Source organism: Leucoraja erinacea, chromosome 21 (genome assembly GCF_028641065.1).
Source record: "Leucoraja erinacea ecotype New England chromosome 21, Leri_hhj_1, whole genome shotgun sequence".
NCBI lineage: Eukaryota > Metazoa > Chordata > Chondrichthyes > Rajiformes > Rajidae > Leucoraja > Leucoraja erinaceus.
The window spans coordinates 22,085,416-22,101,817 of record NC_073397.1 but is presented as its reverse complement, the minus strand read 5'-3'; the positions used below and the strand labels follow the sequence as shown (position 1 = coordinate 22,101,817).

Sequence of the window (16,402 nt, the reverse complement as noted above, 5' to 3'; positions counted from 1 at the left end):
TACCCTACCCTGAGCTTGATTATCCCTGTAGTTTAACAAGCTTCATTGGCTGCTTCCCAGGTCTGACAAAGTGTCTTCAACATGAAACAACTTTTATTTTTCTCAATCACATGTGGCCTCTCCTGCCTCCCATTTCCAGATTTCATGCATTGCAGCCCTTTTGAAATTTTGAATATTATACTTCGCCGTACATTCAAGACGCATTTTTTGGGACAGAGGCTTAGCTGCAAGAGGGCCAGGGCCTGGGAACTGAGTATTCAAGGGTATACCTCCTATCGAAAAAACAGACAGGTGGGGAGAGTAGTTCTGTTGGTGAGGAAAGAAATTCAGTCCCTTGCAAGGGGTGACATTGAAACAGGAAATGTGTAGTCAGTATGGATAGAACTAAGGAATTGCAAGGATAAAAAGACCCTAATGGGACTTATCTACAGGCCCACAAACAGTAGCCTGGATATAGGGTGCAAGTTGAATCAGGAGTTTAAATTGGCATGTAGTAAAGGTAATTCTACAGTTGTTACGGGAGATTTCAACATGCAGGTAGACTGGGAAAATCAGGTTGGTGTTGGACCCCAAGAAAGGAAGTTTGTGGAGTCCCTTTGTGATGGATTCTTAGAGCAGCTTGTATTGGAGCCTACCAGGGAGAAGGCAATTCTGGATTTAGTGTTATGTTATGAACCAGATTTGATAAAGGAACTTGAGGTTAAGGAGCCATTAGGTGGTAGTGACCATAATATAGTCAAGTTTAATCTACAATTGGAAATCGAGAAGGGTAAATCAGAGGTGTCAGTGTTACAGTTGAATAAAGGGGACCATGGAGCCATGAGGGAGGAGCTGGCCAAAGTTGACTGGAATGATAACCTAGCAGGGTTGACAGTGGAACAACAATGGCAGGTATTTCTGGGAATAATACAGAAGGTGCAGCATCAGTTCATTCCAAAGAGGAAGAAAGATTCTTAGGGGAGTAAGGGGCGACCAGGGCTGACAAGGGACGTCAGGGACAGTATAAAAATAAAAGAGAAGTACTACGTAGCAAAGATGAGCAGGAAGCAAGAGGATAGGGTAATGTTTAAAGAGCAACAGAATATAACTAAAAGGGCAATACGGGGAGAAAAGATGAGGTACGAAGGCAAGCTAGCCAAGAATATAAAGGAGGACAGTAAAAGCTTCTTCAGGTATATGAATTAGTCAAGACCAAAGTTGAACCCTTGAAGACTGAAAAAGATGAATTTATTATGGGGGAACAAGGAAATGGCAGATGAGTTGAAGAGGTACTTTGGATCCATCTTCAATAAGGAGGACACAAACAATCTTCCTGATGTACTAGTGGCCACAGGACCTGGGGTGACGGAGGAACTGAAGGAAATCCACATTTGGCAGGAAATGGTGTTGGGTAGATTGATGGGACTGAAGGCTGATAAATCCCCAGGGCCTGATGGTCTGCATCCCAGGATACTTAAGTGGCTCTAGAAATCGTGGACGCACTGGTTATAATTTTCCAATGTTCTATAGATTCAGGATCAGTTCCTGTGGATTGGAGGGTAGCTAATGTTATCCCACTTTTGAAGAAAGGCAGGAGAGAGAAAACAGGGAATTATAGACCAGTTAGCCCGACATCTGTGGTGGGGATGATGCTGGAGGAAATTATAAAAGATGAAATTGCAGCACATTTGGATAGCAGTAACAGGATCGGTCCGAGTCAGCATGGATTTACGAAGGGGAAATCATGCTTGACTAATCTTCTGGAATTTTTTGAGGATGTAACTAGGAAAATGGACAAGGGAGAGCCAGTGGATGTAGTGTACCTGGACTTTCAGAAAACATTTGATAAGGTCCCACATAGGAGATTAGTGGGCAAAATTAGGGCACATGGTATTGGGGGTAGAGTGCTGACATGGATAGAAAATTGGTTGGCAGACAGGAAACGAAGAGAGGGATTAACAGGTCCCTTTCAGAATGGCAGGCAGTGACTAGTGGGGTACTGCAAGGCTCAGTGCTGGGACCACAGCTATTTACAATATAGATGAAGGGATTCAAAATAACATTAGCAAATTTGCAGATGACACAAAGCTGGGTGGCAGGGTGAACTGTGAGGGGGATGCTATGAGAATGCAGGGTGACTTGGACAGGTTGGGTGAGTGGGCAGATGCAGTTTAATGCAGATAAATGTGAGGTTATCCACTTTGGTAGCAAAAACAGGAAGACAGATTACTATCTAAATGGTGTCAAGTTGGGAAAAGGGGAAGAACAACGGGATCTGGCAGTCCTTGTTCATCAGTCAATGAAAGCAAGCATGCAGGCAGTGAAGAAAGCGAATGGCATGTTGGCCTATACAACAAGAGGAGTTGAGTATAGGAGCAAAGAGGTCCTTCTGCAGTTGTATAGGGCCCTAGTGAGACCACACCAGGAGTATTGTGTGCAGTTTTAGTTTCCCTAATTTGAGGAAGGACATTCTTGCTATTGATGGAGTGCAGCGTAGGTTTACAAGGTTAATTCCCGGGATTGCGGGGCTGACATATGCTGAGAGAATGGAGCGGCTGGGCTTGTATACTCTGGAGTTTAGAAGGATGAGAGGGTATCTTATTGAAACATAAGATTATTAAGAGTTTGGACACGCTAGAGGAGGGAAAAATGTTGGGGGAGTCCAGAACCAGGGGTCACAGTTTAAGAATAAGGGGTAAGCAATTTAGAACGGAGACAAGGACTTTTTTTTTCTCACAGAGAGTTGTGAGTGTGGAATTCTCTGCCTCAGAGGGCGGTGGAAGCCGGTTCTCTGGATACTTTCAAGAGAGAGCTAGATAGGGCTCTAAAAGATAGCAGAGTCAGGGGATATGGGGAGAAGGCAGGAACGGGGTACTGAATGGGGATGATCAGCCATGATCACATTGAATGGCGGTGCTGGCTTGAAGGGCCGAATGGCCTACTCCTTTATCTATTCTTCTACACAAGTTCTGTGTATTTAAGCTATACTAAGCCAACAAATGCAAAACTGGTCTCTGAAATCAGGTGCCACACAAATTCTTATTTTACAACAAAGGGGTGGTTAGCGAAAAAGTATTCAATATTGAAAACGGAATTAAAATTGAAATTGGGTTGAAAGTTTCAGAAGGCCATGATAACCATTCAACCAGAATGGCTGCAAATCTTTGCATGTCTCCTGTCCCCCGTTTTGAGTCAGGTGAAATTAAAGAACGAGTCTGTGCCTGCACTTGTCTGGTAGTTCATTACCTTCTCGGTCATCAATAGCACCAGCATCCACAATATCATCCTCCTCATCTTCTTGCTCTAGTTCCTTGTCCTCTTGAGTTTTCATTTCCTCTGGTCTCGGTGAGGCATTCTGCTTCCTTGGCCGTCCTCTCCCTCGCTTCTTACACAGAAAACCTCCTAAAGTTGAAAATAGTATGGAGGTCAAGATAAAATGTGCAGCTTTAATTTACAAAGTATTGCCGTGCAGAATATAATAAGTAGACATTCTCTACATCTACTTTCAACAATTAAGAGATCTGCATACGGAGATGTCAGTAGACCTACGAGCAAGAAATTGTGACAATGGACTCTCTTAACACCCTTTCAAGAGGAAAGATTATGAACACTGGAAGCAAAGGAAAGTAAAGGATTTCTACTGGAGATTGGTTGTTGTTTCTGGCAACAATATTCCACTAAATAAAGTTTTTATAGACGTTGCATTTTAATTTCAAATTGAGCTAACAACATTCTCAACAATACTCAAACAATGATGGGCCCGACTGCACTAACATATTCAACATCCAATCATAACAGCATTGCACCAGGTTGATGACTGGAAGGCAAATCATACAAAGGGAGGACTAGAATTAAGCAATAATGCAACAATAATTCAATTATCCCCACTAAACTGATCTGCAATGTTTCAATTAGATTACTATACAATCCTCAATTATTGATTTCCTCTGGTCACCCAAGTGGGGCAGTCTCACCTTGTTTTATTCTCGTTTAACCTTATGCAGACAAAGAATTAATTGCACTGCCTTCTCCTTCCATTCTTAGACTGTTACCTCAAGAGTTGCTGAAGATTGTGTGCAAATGACCTCCCAGTGATTGTCTACTCACTGCCCTTGGGAATTTCATCTGAAAACAAAACGTTGGGGTGTAAACCAGTTTTCCCCATCCATCCAATATTATTTTTGTCACATTGCTCATCAGTCATCCAGAACAGGATGAGCACAAATGCCCTTCAATTAAACAGTGGAAAGAGTGAAAACATCAAATACTAGCCATTTTTAACCGCTGCCTCAAACTGTACCAGAATGTTCACTTTGGTACCTTGCTAAATGTCCATTCTTCTTATCCTACAATAATGTGAAATGTAAAACCACAGTGAAGGAGAGGTTAGTCTGCCTTACTAAGAATCAAGGAAATGCAGTCTGCAAATTGGAATCAGATAGTGTCCCCAGTACTATCACATATCTGGATTAACACTCAAAGGCAGCAATGTTGATCAGCCTTCAATAAACAGGAGCTCCTTGCTAATGTAAGATGGCAGGTCTAGGCAGCAAGCTCTACCCTGGCTGAATGTGCAAGACAGAAGCGCTTTCACAAGATCATGGTTTGAAACTGAGAACCATAATTACAACCAGCAACAATGCATTAAAAAGCTAATTCAGTGCAAGTTCCTCTTCCAACCAATCCTATCCAAACAGTATTGGTACCTGAAAGAAGCAGTGTTCATGGAAAAGAACACGATGGATAAGTAAAGAGGTTGAGAAAAAATAAATTCATGAAGTAGTGCTAAAATTGTTCAAGATTCAAGAATAAATAAGCACAAAGTATCGGGTTAAGCACTGAACTGATAATTACCAATGTTGAGATGTCGCTCCTTCATGTGATTGATAAGATTGTCCTTTGAAATGCTTTTGTAAGGGCACATCTTGCATTTGAACTGCTGCACAACTACCACTTCCATCATGTCTTCTAGATTGGCCAGGTCATGCTGTTCAAGATGATCTGCACAAGTAGATGTTGGTCCTTCTGCCAACCCATCCCCTGATGTGTTGGAAAGCCTAGAGCTGGACAGCTCAGAGGTAGACATTTGAGAATCAATAGTACCACCTAGAGGAATACAACATAAAATTAAAGTCAAAGAAAAGTGGGCACTGAATCACACATAAACAATACTATGCAGCATCTGATCTGCTTACACATTTCAATGCGACCTTCAAACCATCTCATGTGCAATAGACAGTAAGCAGCAGTCTCAATACAGCCGATTTTATACAAGATGGAAAATATTAAGCAGTTCATAACAAATTGAAATTACATTCAATTAATTATAACCCCACAGTATTGTATACTTGTGCAATACAAAGATAACTCAAACACGTGTACATCACGTCACTTAAAGTTCAAAATCATATTACCCAATGAAATCATGTTTGCAAGCAAATGTATATCTCTATAATGTCATTTCTTACAAAAGACAAAACAGAGGTACATTCTCACCATCATCAGGACCCGGCAGTACAAGATACCGAGTGGCTTCAGATCCATCTCCTGCACTTGTTACAGCGATGCAACCTGGTTGAGCAGAAATCATCATCATGATCAAAAAAGATGGTTAACAATTGAAAATGTCTTACAAATCTGATATAATAACCAGAGGACACTAAAATACAAATCTTAAAGAGCAAAGCAAGTTTCATCTTACAACTATGATAAAGGATTTCAAATACAAAACATTGTTACTTCGAAGTTTAAATGGAACAAATGATAAGCTTGATTAGTGCCAATTAACAAGTTTGAGACACAACTACATTCTGCTGTAGATAAGTGTTATTTTCAATAGAATTTATTTTACTTTATTCATTCAAGCTAAATGGTGCAATTAGCAATATGAACATGAATTGCCCCAACGGAGGAGGGCGAAGAGAAACAATTACATTGGTGGGGCTGGAATCACATAAATGCTGGGCTAGGCACGGATGACAGAATTCCTTCGCTAAAGAAATTCATAAATCAGTTGGGGTTTTAAAAATCATTAAATAGCAGTTTCACGGTTGCCATTACACCTCCCCACCCCCCTCCAAACTCAAGTTTATCAAATTAAATTGAACTAAACTGCCCAGCTGCCATGGTGGGATTTGAACTTGCATTTGTGGATAAATGATCTCGTATCAAGCACTATACCACCATAAATGTCTTTATTTCTGGGATAAATAATCATCAGTAGAATGTCCTTTAGCTACCCTGTTCAGACACTCACTTTGCATGGCCTCGGGACCAATGATTTTATCGATGGCCGACCCAAGATCAGATGATGTTGATGCAGTCGAATCAGACACGATCATGGTTCCATCCGGCGCAACACTAGAGTGGACCAGCACTTGGGCAGATTCAGACACCATGATGGACTGTGTAACTGTGGAGACGCTGGACACAATAGTGGACTGAGCAACAGAGGAGGAATCTGGTAGGTGAGCAATAGTGATGACATCTGTGCTGGAACTTGTTTCAGGAACTACCTCCTGAAATATCAACAAAAGGAAAAGCATTTGTATTAAAGTTCTCATCCATTTATAGGTTCACTGTATCTGCAATAGTGCAGAAGTCTACGCAGGACTAATCTTCATCATAAAGCTGATCAGACATGCCTTCCCTCTGTTAGCAACACCACAAAAATACCCCAATGCATATCACTGCCACAAACCCACCTTTTCATTCCAAGAATGCATTACAAAATACAAATTATATTTTCGAATTTGAAACAAACATTGACTGACTGACATGTGGCAGGGTAACACTTCTTACAGTTTGTGGTTTAAATTAACAGTACAAGTTAAAACGGTTAGACTTTTTGTGACTTGGTCTTGGAAGAAAGGTCTTCACCAATTCTCCCATTCATACTGGCCACCATTTTGGGTCAAACTGGACAGATGCTAATCTTGAAACTAAAACAACCCTGTAACTATCTAAATATAAATACATTTTTCCAAATAAAAAAATTGTCTTAAAACATCTATTGCTAAAACTTCCCTTTAACTTACGAGACACAAGGACATGATTATTCCTATTTGCTCCAAGTCACTCTCAGAGAGTGGTGAGTCTGTGGAATTGTCTGCCTCAGAGGGCGGTGGAGGCAGGCTCTCTGGATGCTTTCAAGAGAGCTAGATAGGCCTTTTAAAAATAGTGGAGTCAGGGGATATGGGGAGTAGGCAGGAACGGGGTACTGATTGGGGATGATCAGCCATGATCACATTGAATGGCGGTGCTGGCTCGAAGGACCGAATGTCTATTGTCAACCTTGCATGCTCTGCTTAGGTCTGGAATTTCCCTCCAACCAAAACCTTCCAGATTCATTTCCTGGAACATCCTCTCTTTGACCAAGACCGAGGGGATGTACCTTTATGTATTTTTAATATTTCTTGTGCGTCTACTTTTAAGTTTAAAATCACAATTTCATTTCAAATATACATGCAGTTCAGCTTATAATCAGTTGTGTTAATTAAATAGACATTGTAACCTCAAACTGGCAAAGCAAGCATTATCTGTGAAGTTTACAAATGAGATCCGTTATTATATCATAATACGATTAATTTAAGTTAAAAACATTTTATTCTTTAGTGAAATTAAGTAATAAAATTACACACTACGTGTAATGCCAAGACCTGAAATATATTTTAATAAAATTAAAATGATTGCTTATTAATGAGAATTAGGCTCATGTGACTACGAATAATTTGCTCTTGGACACGTCAGGAAGCAGAAATTAAAGGTGGTTAATTAGATTCAACATTAATTGGATTCAACGTTTCTCTGTTCATGTTTCCAATTAGGGTGCCATACCATGGATTCTTCAGAGCTCTGGCCGACGCCAGAATCAACGCCTGAACTATTGTCTGCCTCAGATCCCATGCTGAGTGTGGTTACTGTGTCACTGCTGTCTGCAGATACAGCCTCGGATGTCTCCACTATCATGCCACTCTCAGAGGGCTCTTCCTGGCCCAAGGGAGCAGCATCACTGCTGCTCTGCACCGCATTCTCCTCCTCCAGCTCCATTGTGCCCCTTTTCTACTATAGCCTGTAACTGAAAAAAGAGTGATGCAAAATGAGGAGAAACAAACTGTTTTATTAAGTAAAGTTACTGCTTCTGTTATCCACACAATTCACATCCTACGCAATACCAGAACCAAAGGGTTTTCTTAATAGAAGATACACAAATTGCATGAGTAACTCAGCGGGGACAGGTAGCATCTCTGGATCGAATGAATGGGTGACGTTTCGGGTCAAGACCCGTCTTCAGACTGAGCAGAGACAGAGTTTGGGAATAGGACCAATGTAAGTCTGGAACAGGGATTGCTCGACATACCGTGCAAAGAGGCAGGCCTAGCTGGGGCCCATACGAGTGCCCATGGTTACGCCTTGGTTCTGGAGAAAGTGGGAGAAGTTGAAAGATAAGTTGTTAAGAGTAAGTGAGGTGGAGGAGAGTGTTGATAGAGGGAAATTGGCTGGTTCTGCTCAACTGCGAAGGTTCACAAGTTATAGCAGCAGAATTAGGCCATTTGGCACATCGAGTCTCCTCTGCCATTCAATCATGGCTGATCTCTGCCTCCTAATCCCATTTTCCTGCCTTCTCCCCATAATACTTGATGCCCGTGCTAATCAAGAATTTGTCTATCTCTGCCTTAAAAATATCCACTGATGGCCTCCACAGTCCACTGTGGCAATGAGTTCCACAGATTAACCACCAAATAACTAAAGTTCCTCCTCACCTTCTTTCTAAAGGAGCACCCTTTAATTCTGAGGTTATGACCTCCGGTCCGAGACTCTCCCACCAGTGGAAACATCCTTTCCATATACACTCTATGCCTTTCATTATTTTAATTGATTGTTACACAGGTCTCGAGTTTAAAGTCATCTTTAATTGTAACACATAATATAGCTGTACAGCAGGTTGCTAGTTGTTAATTCATCATCACCGCTTCCAAGACTACCTAATGTAGGAAGTATAAAGCATACAGTAAGGTGGGGTTCATGTTGCTACTCTGCTATGATTGGTACACATGCAATAACCAATTTACAATTATTCTGTAAGTTTCAATGTCCCCCTCAACATTCCAAACTCCACCGGGTCAAGCGCTCACCATTAAGCTTTGAAAACTTTGTAAAAACTGCCATTATACCACTCATTACTGGAATAATTTGTGTAAACCTCCTCTGAACCCTCTCCAGAGCCAGTACAGCCTTCCTCAGATATGGAGCCCAAATCTGCTCAGTCCTTCAAATGCAGCCTGACCAGCACCTCATAGAGCCTCAGCATTACATTTCTGTTTTTGTATTCCAATCCTCTTGATATAATGCTATTTATATAAATGCATTTAATTTGCCTTTTTCACTACCAATTTGACTTGCAAATTAACTTTTTGGGAGAACTGCGCCAGCACTCCCAAGTCACTTTGCACCTCAAATTTCTGGATTCTCTCTCCATTTAGAAAATAATCTATTGCTTTATTCTTATTACCAAAATGCACGACTCCACACTTTACCATACTGAATTTCATTTGCCATTTCTCTGCCCGCTCTCCTAACCTGTCAAGGGACATGGGGAGAATCAGTACCCTGATTCTGGCTGATCAGCCATGATCATATTGAACAGCGGTGCTGGCTCAAAGGGCCGAATGGCCTATTTCGGCACCCATTTTTCTGTGTTAGAAACCGTTATCAAATACAATTTATTCTCGATAGGTACAGTGTTGTATTCTGAGAAGTCAAAGAGGTGTATGATATATACAGTAAATGGAAGAGCACTAAACAATATAGATGAACAGGGGTCCCTGGGATTCAAGTCCTTAATTCACTGAAAATGGTAATATAAGTCAATAGGATGGCAAAGGTAACCTATGGCAGACATAAGCTAGGGCATAGAATATAAAAATAGGGATACTATGGTGCAATTTTACAAAACACGGATTAGATCACACTTAGTGTATTGTGTGCACTTCTAGTCACCACACTATAGCAACAATCTGGTTGCGTTGCGAGTGCCGAGGCGAATCACCAAAGATGCTGCTGTGATTAGAGGATTTTAAGGAGGAAGATTTTGTGGGCTGGGGTTATTTTCCTTGGAAAGGCAGGGCGTGGGAGAAGCTGACAGTGGCACTTAAAATTAGAAGAGGCACAGAGGGGATTGTTAAAAATTGTTTTTCCATGAATGAAGTTAAACAAAAAAAAACTCAAAGGTTTAAGGTAACAATTAGGAAGGGATTTGAAGAGAAAACTTTAAATTAAAAGACTTGCACATCGTGGTTGATATCTGGAACTCGTTGCCAGGAGGTTTGGAGTCAGATACAATATCGACATTTGAAAGATTTAGATGGCCACTTGAAAAGGAAAAGTATAGAAGGATACAGATCTAGTAACGGAAAATGTGATTAGTATAGATTGGCTAAAAGGGTGGCATGGATGTGGTGGGCTAAATGGCCCATTTCTGTGCTGTATAGTTCCATGGCTCAGACCACAGACAAGGCAAAGATAGAGCAAAGTCATTCCACAATCAATGAACCACATGAAGTTCTGCCAATCTAAACATGAATGGCGGTGATTATTGAGGGCGATAATGTTCTTGGTGCCCATTCCTTCAAATTAACACTCAACAGCAGGAATAGACCCGAGAACATTATCACCCTCAATGATTGGGGAACTAAGTAAGCGAGTGCTAAAGACAAGAGGTGAAGCTCCATATTAGCTTCTTCCTGAGATCCCTCCATCACAGAAGCCAGTCTTAATCTTATTTGATTCACCTCACAAGATACAAGGAAATGATAGCAAGCATCAAATACAGCAAAGGTTGCATGACCAGACAGCTTTCCAGGCACAATTCTGAGGTATTCCCGCCAGAACCGGCTAACCTCCTAGCAAACTGTTCCAATAGTTACAATACTGGCATCAACCCAACAAGAAATGTAGAAATATTGTTCACAAAAGTAAAGCAAATCTAATCCACTAATTCCAACCAAATAAGTCTAGTTGAATCGTCAAAAATGAAAGTCGTCATCCACAATGCTACCTATAAACAAACCATCAGACCTCATCACAGTCTTCATCTAAACAGAAACAAAAGAAGTTTAATTTCAGTTGGGACAAGTATAATTGCCCTGGACATCAAAGCATTTGATTTGCGTTTTGTCCGGTAAAACTGAAGTTAAGGGAGGAAGGGATTTGAATAGAAAGCATCAAAGGTGTACAATCTAATGGTAAGACTTATACCTTGCACAAATAAAAAAGTAATTGTGACTGTAGGTCAATCCCTGCAGCCCTAGGACACTACTACAAGAGCTCCTCAACAAAGTACCCTGGAGCCAATCATCATCATCAGCTGCTTCTTCAATAACTTTCCTTCCATTAGAAGATCAGAAGTCAACAGCCATTCCATTTGCAACCTCTCTGCAATTGAAGTTACCCATATCTGCAGCAGTACCTAGACAACATTCAGGCACGGTCTGAAAAGTGACAAGCAACATTCATTCCACACAAATACTAACTACACGAAAAGTTCAACTACGTAATGACATTATCTATATGTTGCCCAACAATGATAGCTTGGCCAGGGGGTGTGGGGATCATCAATGACCAGAAATCCAATCCATCAGTCACATATTACAGATTCAAGAGCAATTCAGAGGTTGTGTTCATTTATTTCTACGTTCAGTTGAAATTAAAATATAATTTAAAAATAGCCATTATTGTATGGATTTATTGACATTTGATCTGTTCAATTAATTTAATCAATCTCTGTACTTTGGTTCAAATACTGGTTTTGTTGAAAAGTGCTATATAAACATTATTATTATTATGCAATTTCAATAGCCAGGTTCAAAATGTTGAAAAATTGTTTGCTTTATTTGCATAAAACAAAAAAATACATTGTGAAATATGAATATGGGTGATATGTGAAATATGAATATATTTCACATATCACCTGAAGGCATTGGTGAAAAATTATCTAGGCGTTGCATGCTAGGTACACAAAACTTGCATTTCTAGTTTTTGAACTATCTAAATTATTTGCTGTCACCCAAGTTTTGAGTATCACCTGAACATCAACTTTCTTTTGCAGCATTATTACATCCAATTATTCCACTAGTGTAATATATAATTCGCCTTTCTGGCTGTGCCAATTCTCCACCCTGGGTGACTGTCCAAAAGGTCCCACTTATCCAGATGAATCTCACCACTGTGGCCAAAATGCCCCAACCCTCTCGGGTAACCCTACTCCATTTGGCTACTTAATCTCCCCATAATCCAGTAGCCCACTTCCAACAAAATAATACGTTCAACATCCATTAGCCATCAAAGTTCCTTCTGATCCTGATTTCCACCTCACCCCATTAACCTGCCCATCTCCATGATATCCCTCTCCCCTGGCCACTCTCTCAAGGATACCCTTCTGCCCTCTTCTCCGTCTGTCGCTCTCTCCCTTCCCCCACACCTATCCTCGATGTCCCTTCGCCGTGACCACCTGCTTCCTCTCCTGTCCCTCTCCTCCCCGATTCCCCTCATCCCTTGCCCCTTCTCTTCCCTATCCCTCTCCCCCCGATCCCAGCCCATCTCCTCCCTCTCCTGTCTCTCTGATGCCTCTCTCCTCCCCTGTGCCTCTCTACACCACTCCTCCCCTGTGTCTCTCTATCCCACTCCTCCCCTGTGCCTCTCTACACCACTCCTCCCCTGTGTCTCTCTCCTCCCCTGTGTCTCTCTATCCCACTCCTCCCCGTGTCCTGCCCCTGCCGGCTGCTGCCCTCGCCCTGCCTGAGCGCCGGGCCGGCGATACCGCGCTTTCCGCGCAGGCGAACGTGCGGAGCTCCTATGGAAGGGGAGGAGGCGAGCCCGGGCCTGAGGCCCCGCTCCGTCAGGCCGCCTTGGCCTCGCCTCCCGCGCCTCCACCGCACCCCGGCTTCCGCGCGGCCGCCCGATCCTCACCTTCGCCCCGCACCTACGGAAAGCGGGAAATTACAGAGCGCCGATACGCCGCCGCTGCGCCCAAGCCGGCCACAAAGCTACACAAATAACAGGGCAATCTTGAAAGACGCCATGTCGCCTCTCGCGCCGCCTCACCCCTCGGGCCTGCTTTTGTATTCATCCCCGCAAGGACCGGCGTCCGCTCGCTGCGCGGGGGGGCGGGGCGCAGCTCGACGCCCGCATGTCGGCAACTCTTCCCACTCGCAGGGACGCCCGCAGCGAAGAGACTTCGGGCCGAAGTTTTCATTATATTTCGCCGGAAAACGAAATTGAGCGGAAGAACTATTATTCGCAATGGGCGGATGTGGATGGGTTTAATCGGCGCAGTGATGCGGCGTGGTGCCAGAGCACCCTGCGTATGACGTCGGCGTCCTGCGTCTGACGTGTTGGGCGTTGCGCTCGGTTCGGGAGAGTTGCTGTTGTCGGGCCGTGGGGCGGTGGGACGGTGTGGACAGTGGTGTAGGTATGGACATGGACATGGACATTGGCATGCCTATGGGTATGGACATGGCTATGGAAATAGGCACACACACGTGTGATTGACTAGCTCGCATGGAACTGGGCTCTCATGTAAGGAAACAGATATTCTGAAGGAGGATCCCGACCCAAAAGGTACACAAAAAAGCTGGAGAAACTCAGCGGGTGCAGCAGCATCTATGGAGCGAAGGAAATAGGCAACGTTTCGGGCCGAAACCCTACTTCAGACTGATAGGGGGTGGCGGGGAGAAGGATGGAAAAAGAAGGAGGAGAAGCCCGAGGGCTAAGGAAGGGGAGGAGACAGCAAGGGTTAACAAAATTGGGAGAATTCAATGTTCAAGCCCGCAGGCTGCAGACTCCCCAAGCGGAATATAAGGTGCTGTTCCTCCAATTTCCGGTGTTGCTCGCTCTGGCCATGGAGGAGACCCAGGACAGAGAGGTCGGATTCAGAGTGGGAGGGGGAGTTGAAGTGCTGAGCCACCGGGAGGTCAGGTAGTTCGGCGAAACAATCGCCCTACCTTTGCTTGGTCCCACCGATGTAGATCAGCTGACATCTAGAGCAGCGGATGCAGTAGATGAGGTTGGAGGAGATACAGGTGAACCTCTGTCGCACCTGGAACGACTGTTTGGGTCCTTGAATGGAGTCGAGGGGGGAGGTAAAGGGACAGGTGTTGAATTTCTTGCGGTTGCAACGGACAGTGCCGGGGGAGGGGGTGGTACGGGAGGGAATGGAAGAATTGACAAGGGAGTTGCGGAGGGAGCGGTCTTTGCGGAAGGCAGACATGGGGGTCATCCCGACCCAAAATATCGCCCATCCAAGTTCTCCTGACACGCTGAGTTACTTCGTCTTTTTTTAAATTTAAACCAATACTTTGTATCAAGTTCAAATTAGTTTATTGTCATGTGTCCCTGATAGGACAAATAAATTTTTGCTTTGCTTCAGCACACAGAACATAGTAGGCATTTACTACAAAACAGATCAGTGTGTCCATATACAATTATATAAATATATACACACATGAATAAATAAACTGATGAAGTACAAATTACAGATAATGGGTTATTAATGATCAGAGTTTTGTCCGAGCCAGGTTTAATATAGCCCCGGCTGGCGATGATGGTACACATTAAAATGCTGGAGAACCGGGTCTTGGTGTTGGAGCCCCCGGTGGCGCTGCAGCATTCCAGCCGCATCTATGGAGAGGGAGCCGTGGGCCTCCCGAGAAGAAAATAGGCAACATTTCAGGCCGAACCGCGGCCATATCCGTGGTGTCAGGGCCCCGCTCCAGGAGCTCTTCGCGGGAGAAGGGACGCGGGAGGAAGAAGCCCCTGCAGAAGCGCCCGAAAAGCGGTTATCCCCAGGGAGCCGTTCTTCAGATAGCCTGATGGCTGTGGGAAAGTAGCTATTCCTGAACCTGGTCGTTGCAGTCTTCAGACTCCTGTACCTTCTACCCGAAGGTAAAGGTCGGGTCTCCAGGAAGAGATTCAAAAAGTTTTCCCACCCCACCCCCACCCCCCCCCCCACACACACCCCAACATAAAATAACAAACACTACATAAAAAACACAGACAGACAAAAATAATAAAAACGCGGTGCTGGCCAGAGCCGTGCCGCCTACCCAGGACAAATTAGTGGTGTGGGTCTTTGATGATACTGCCAGGTTTAATAGCCTTTTTTGAGGCATCGACTGTGCTGGATCCCCTCGATGGAAGGTAGGTCAGAGCCGATGATGGACTGGGCAGTGTTTACTACTTTTTTGTAGTCTTTTCCGCTCCAGGGCGCTCAAGTTGCCGAACCAAGCAACGATGCAACCAGTCAGCATGCTCTCTACCGTACACCTGTAGAAGTTCGAGAGAGTCCTCCTTGGCAAAACGACTCTCCGTAATCTTAGGAAGTAGAGGCGCTGATGTGCTTCCTTGATAATTGCATTAATGTTCTCGGACCAGGAAAGATCTTCAGAGATGTGCACGCCCAGGAATTTGAAGCACTTGACCCTTTCAACCATCGACCAGTTGATATAAACGGGTCATTCTACACAGTGAGGACTACACAAATATCTAGGTAACACGTGGGCCAGTTTCAAATAGGAGGGAAGAACTTATAACAACCCTCCAAGGGACAAAGAATTGGAGAGAAAAATCTAACATGTCACCAGGTCCTGATGAGTTGCATTCAAGGTTTTCAAAAGAAGTGGCTGTAGAGATAAGCCCCTGTCCCACTTTCCCGAGTTACTCACGAATTCTCCTGAGTTTTCCCCTTGATTCAAACTCGGAGATGCCAGCCGTAGGTACTCGAGGCATTTTTTTTACTCGTGGACATTTTTCAACATGCTGAAAAAATGTCCCGACTTACCTGACGCCCCGAGTACATACGGCTGGCATTACGAGCCGCAACAAAATATCTACAGACTCCGACGGACTCGCTACGGACATTCTTCGAGTTTGGTCAAGGGGAAAACTCGGGAGAATTTGTGTGTAACTCGGGAAAGTGGAACAGGAGCTATAGAAGATCCATAGACTGAAGTTATTCAACCTGTTCCAGGAGAGTAGCAGAAAATTAGAAAACCATGAATGTGACACTTATTGAAGAAGGGAGGGGGTAATTTTGTAATAGCAGTGTAGATTAAACCAAGTAAACAGTAATTATTTAAGTAATCAACCCATAGTTGAGGTTATTTTAAGTTTCTAATTAGAAGCTGAGATCCACAGTCTGCAATTTGTTTGCTTGCTGGAAGCTTGAGGTCAATTAACATTCTTTCAGGTGAATAACCTGTACGCTGTAAGTAATTTATTGCCTGCTGGGCACACATTTTGCAATTGTCTTTCGAAAGGAATTAGATAAGTAGTCAAAGGAGGAACAAATGCATGATTATGATACAAACTAAACCGGGCTGGCTGGGGGCAGCTGCTCTGGGCCAATGTCCCATCGGTCTGAATGTCT

General features: G+C 43.5%; 1 protein-coding gene across 4 annotated transcripts in view; it reads right to left on the bottom strand.

The window, feature by feature from the left end:
- Positions 1 to 13,104, bottom strand: part of znf335 (zinc finger protein 335) — a 55,161-nt gene extending 42,057 nt beyond the window's left edge. The window contains exons 1-6 of one of the 4 annotated variants that reach the window (XM_055652391.1): positions 13,081 to 13,104; positions 7,816 to 8,056; positions 6,236 to 6,497; positions 5,476 to 5,550; positions 4,834 to 5,085; positions 3,226 to 3,381 (exon numbers count right to left, since the gene is read on the bottom strand). In XM_055652391.1, coding sequence (XP_055508366.1) covers positions 3,226 to 3,381; positions 4,834 to 5,085; positions 5,476 to 5,550; positions 6,236 to 6,497; positions 7,816 to 8,028 — 958 coding nt within the window. In that variant the 5' untranslated portion in view covers positions 8,029 to 8,056; positions 13,081 to 13,104. Of the gene's footprint in view, positions 1 to 3,225; positions 3,382 to 4,833; positions 5,086 to 5,475; positions 5,551 to 6,235; positions 6,498 to 7,815; positions 8,057 to 12,061; positions 12,410 to 12,945 lie in introns of those variants that run through there. The other 3 variants (XM_055652390.1, XM_055652389.1, XM_055652392.1) reach the window with 3 other exon arrangements.
- Positions 13,105 to 16,402: the final 3,298 nt, after the last annotated feature.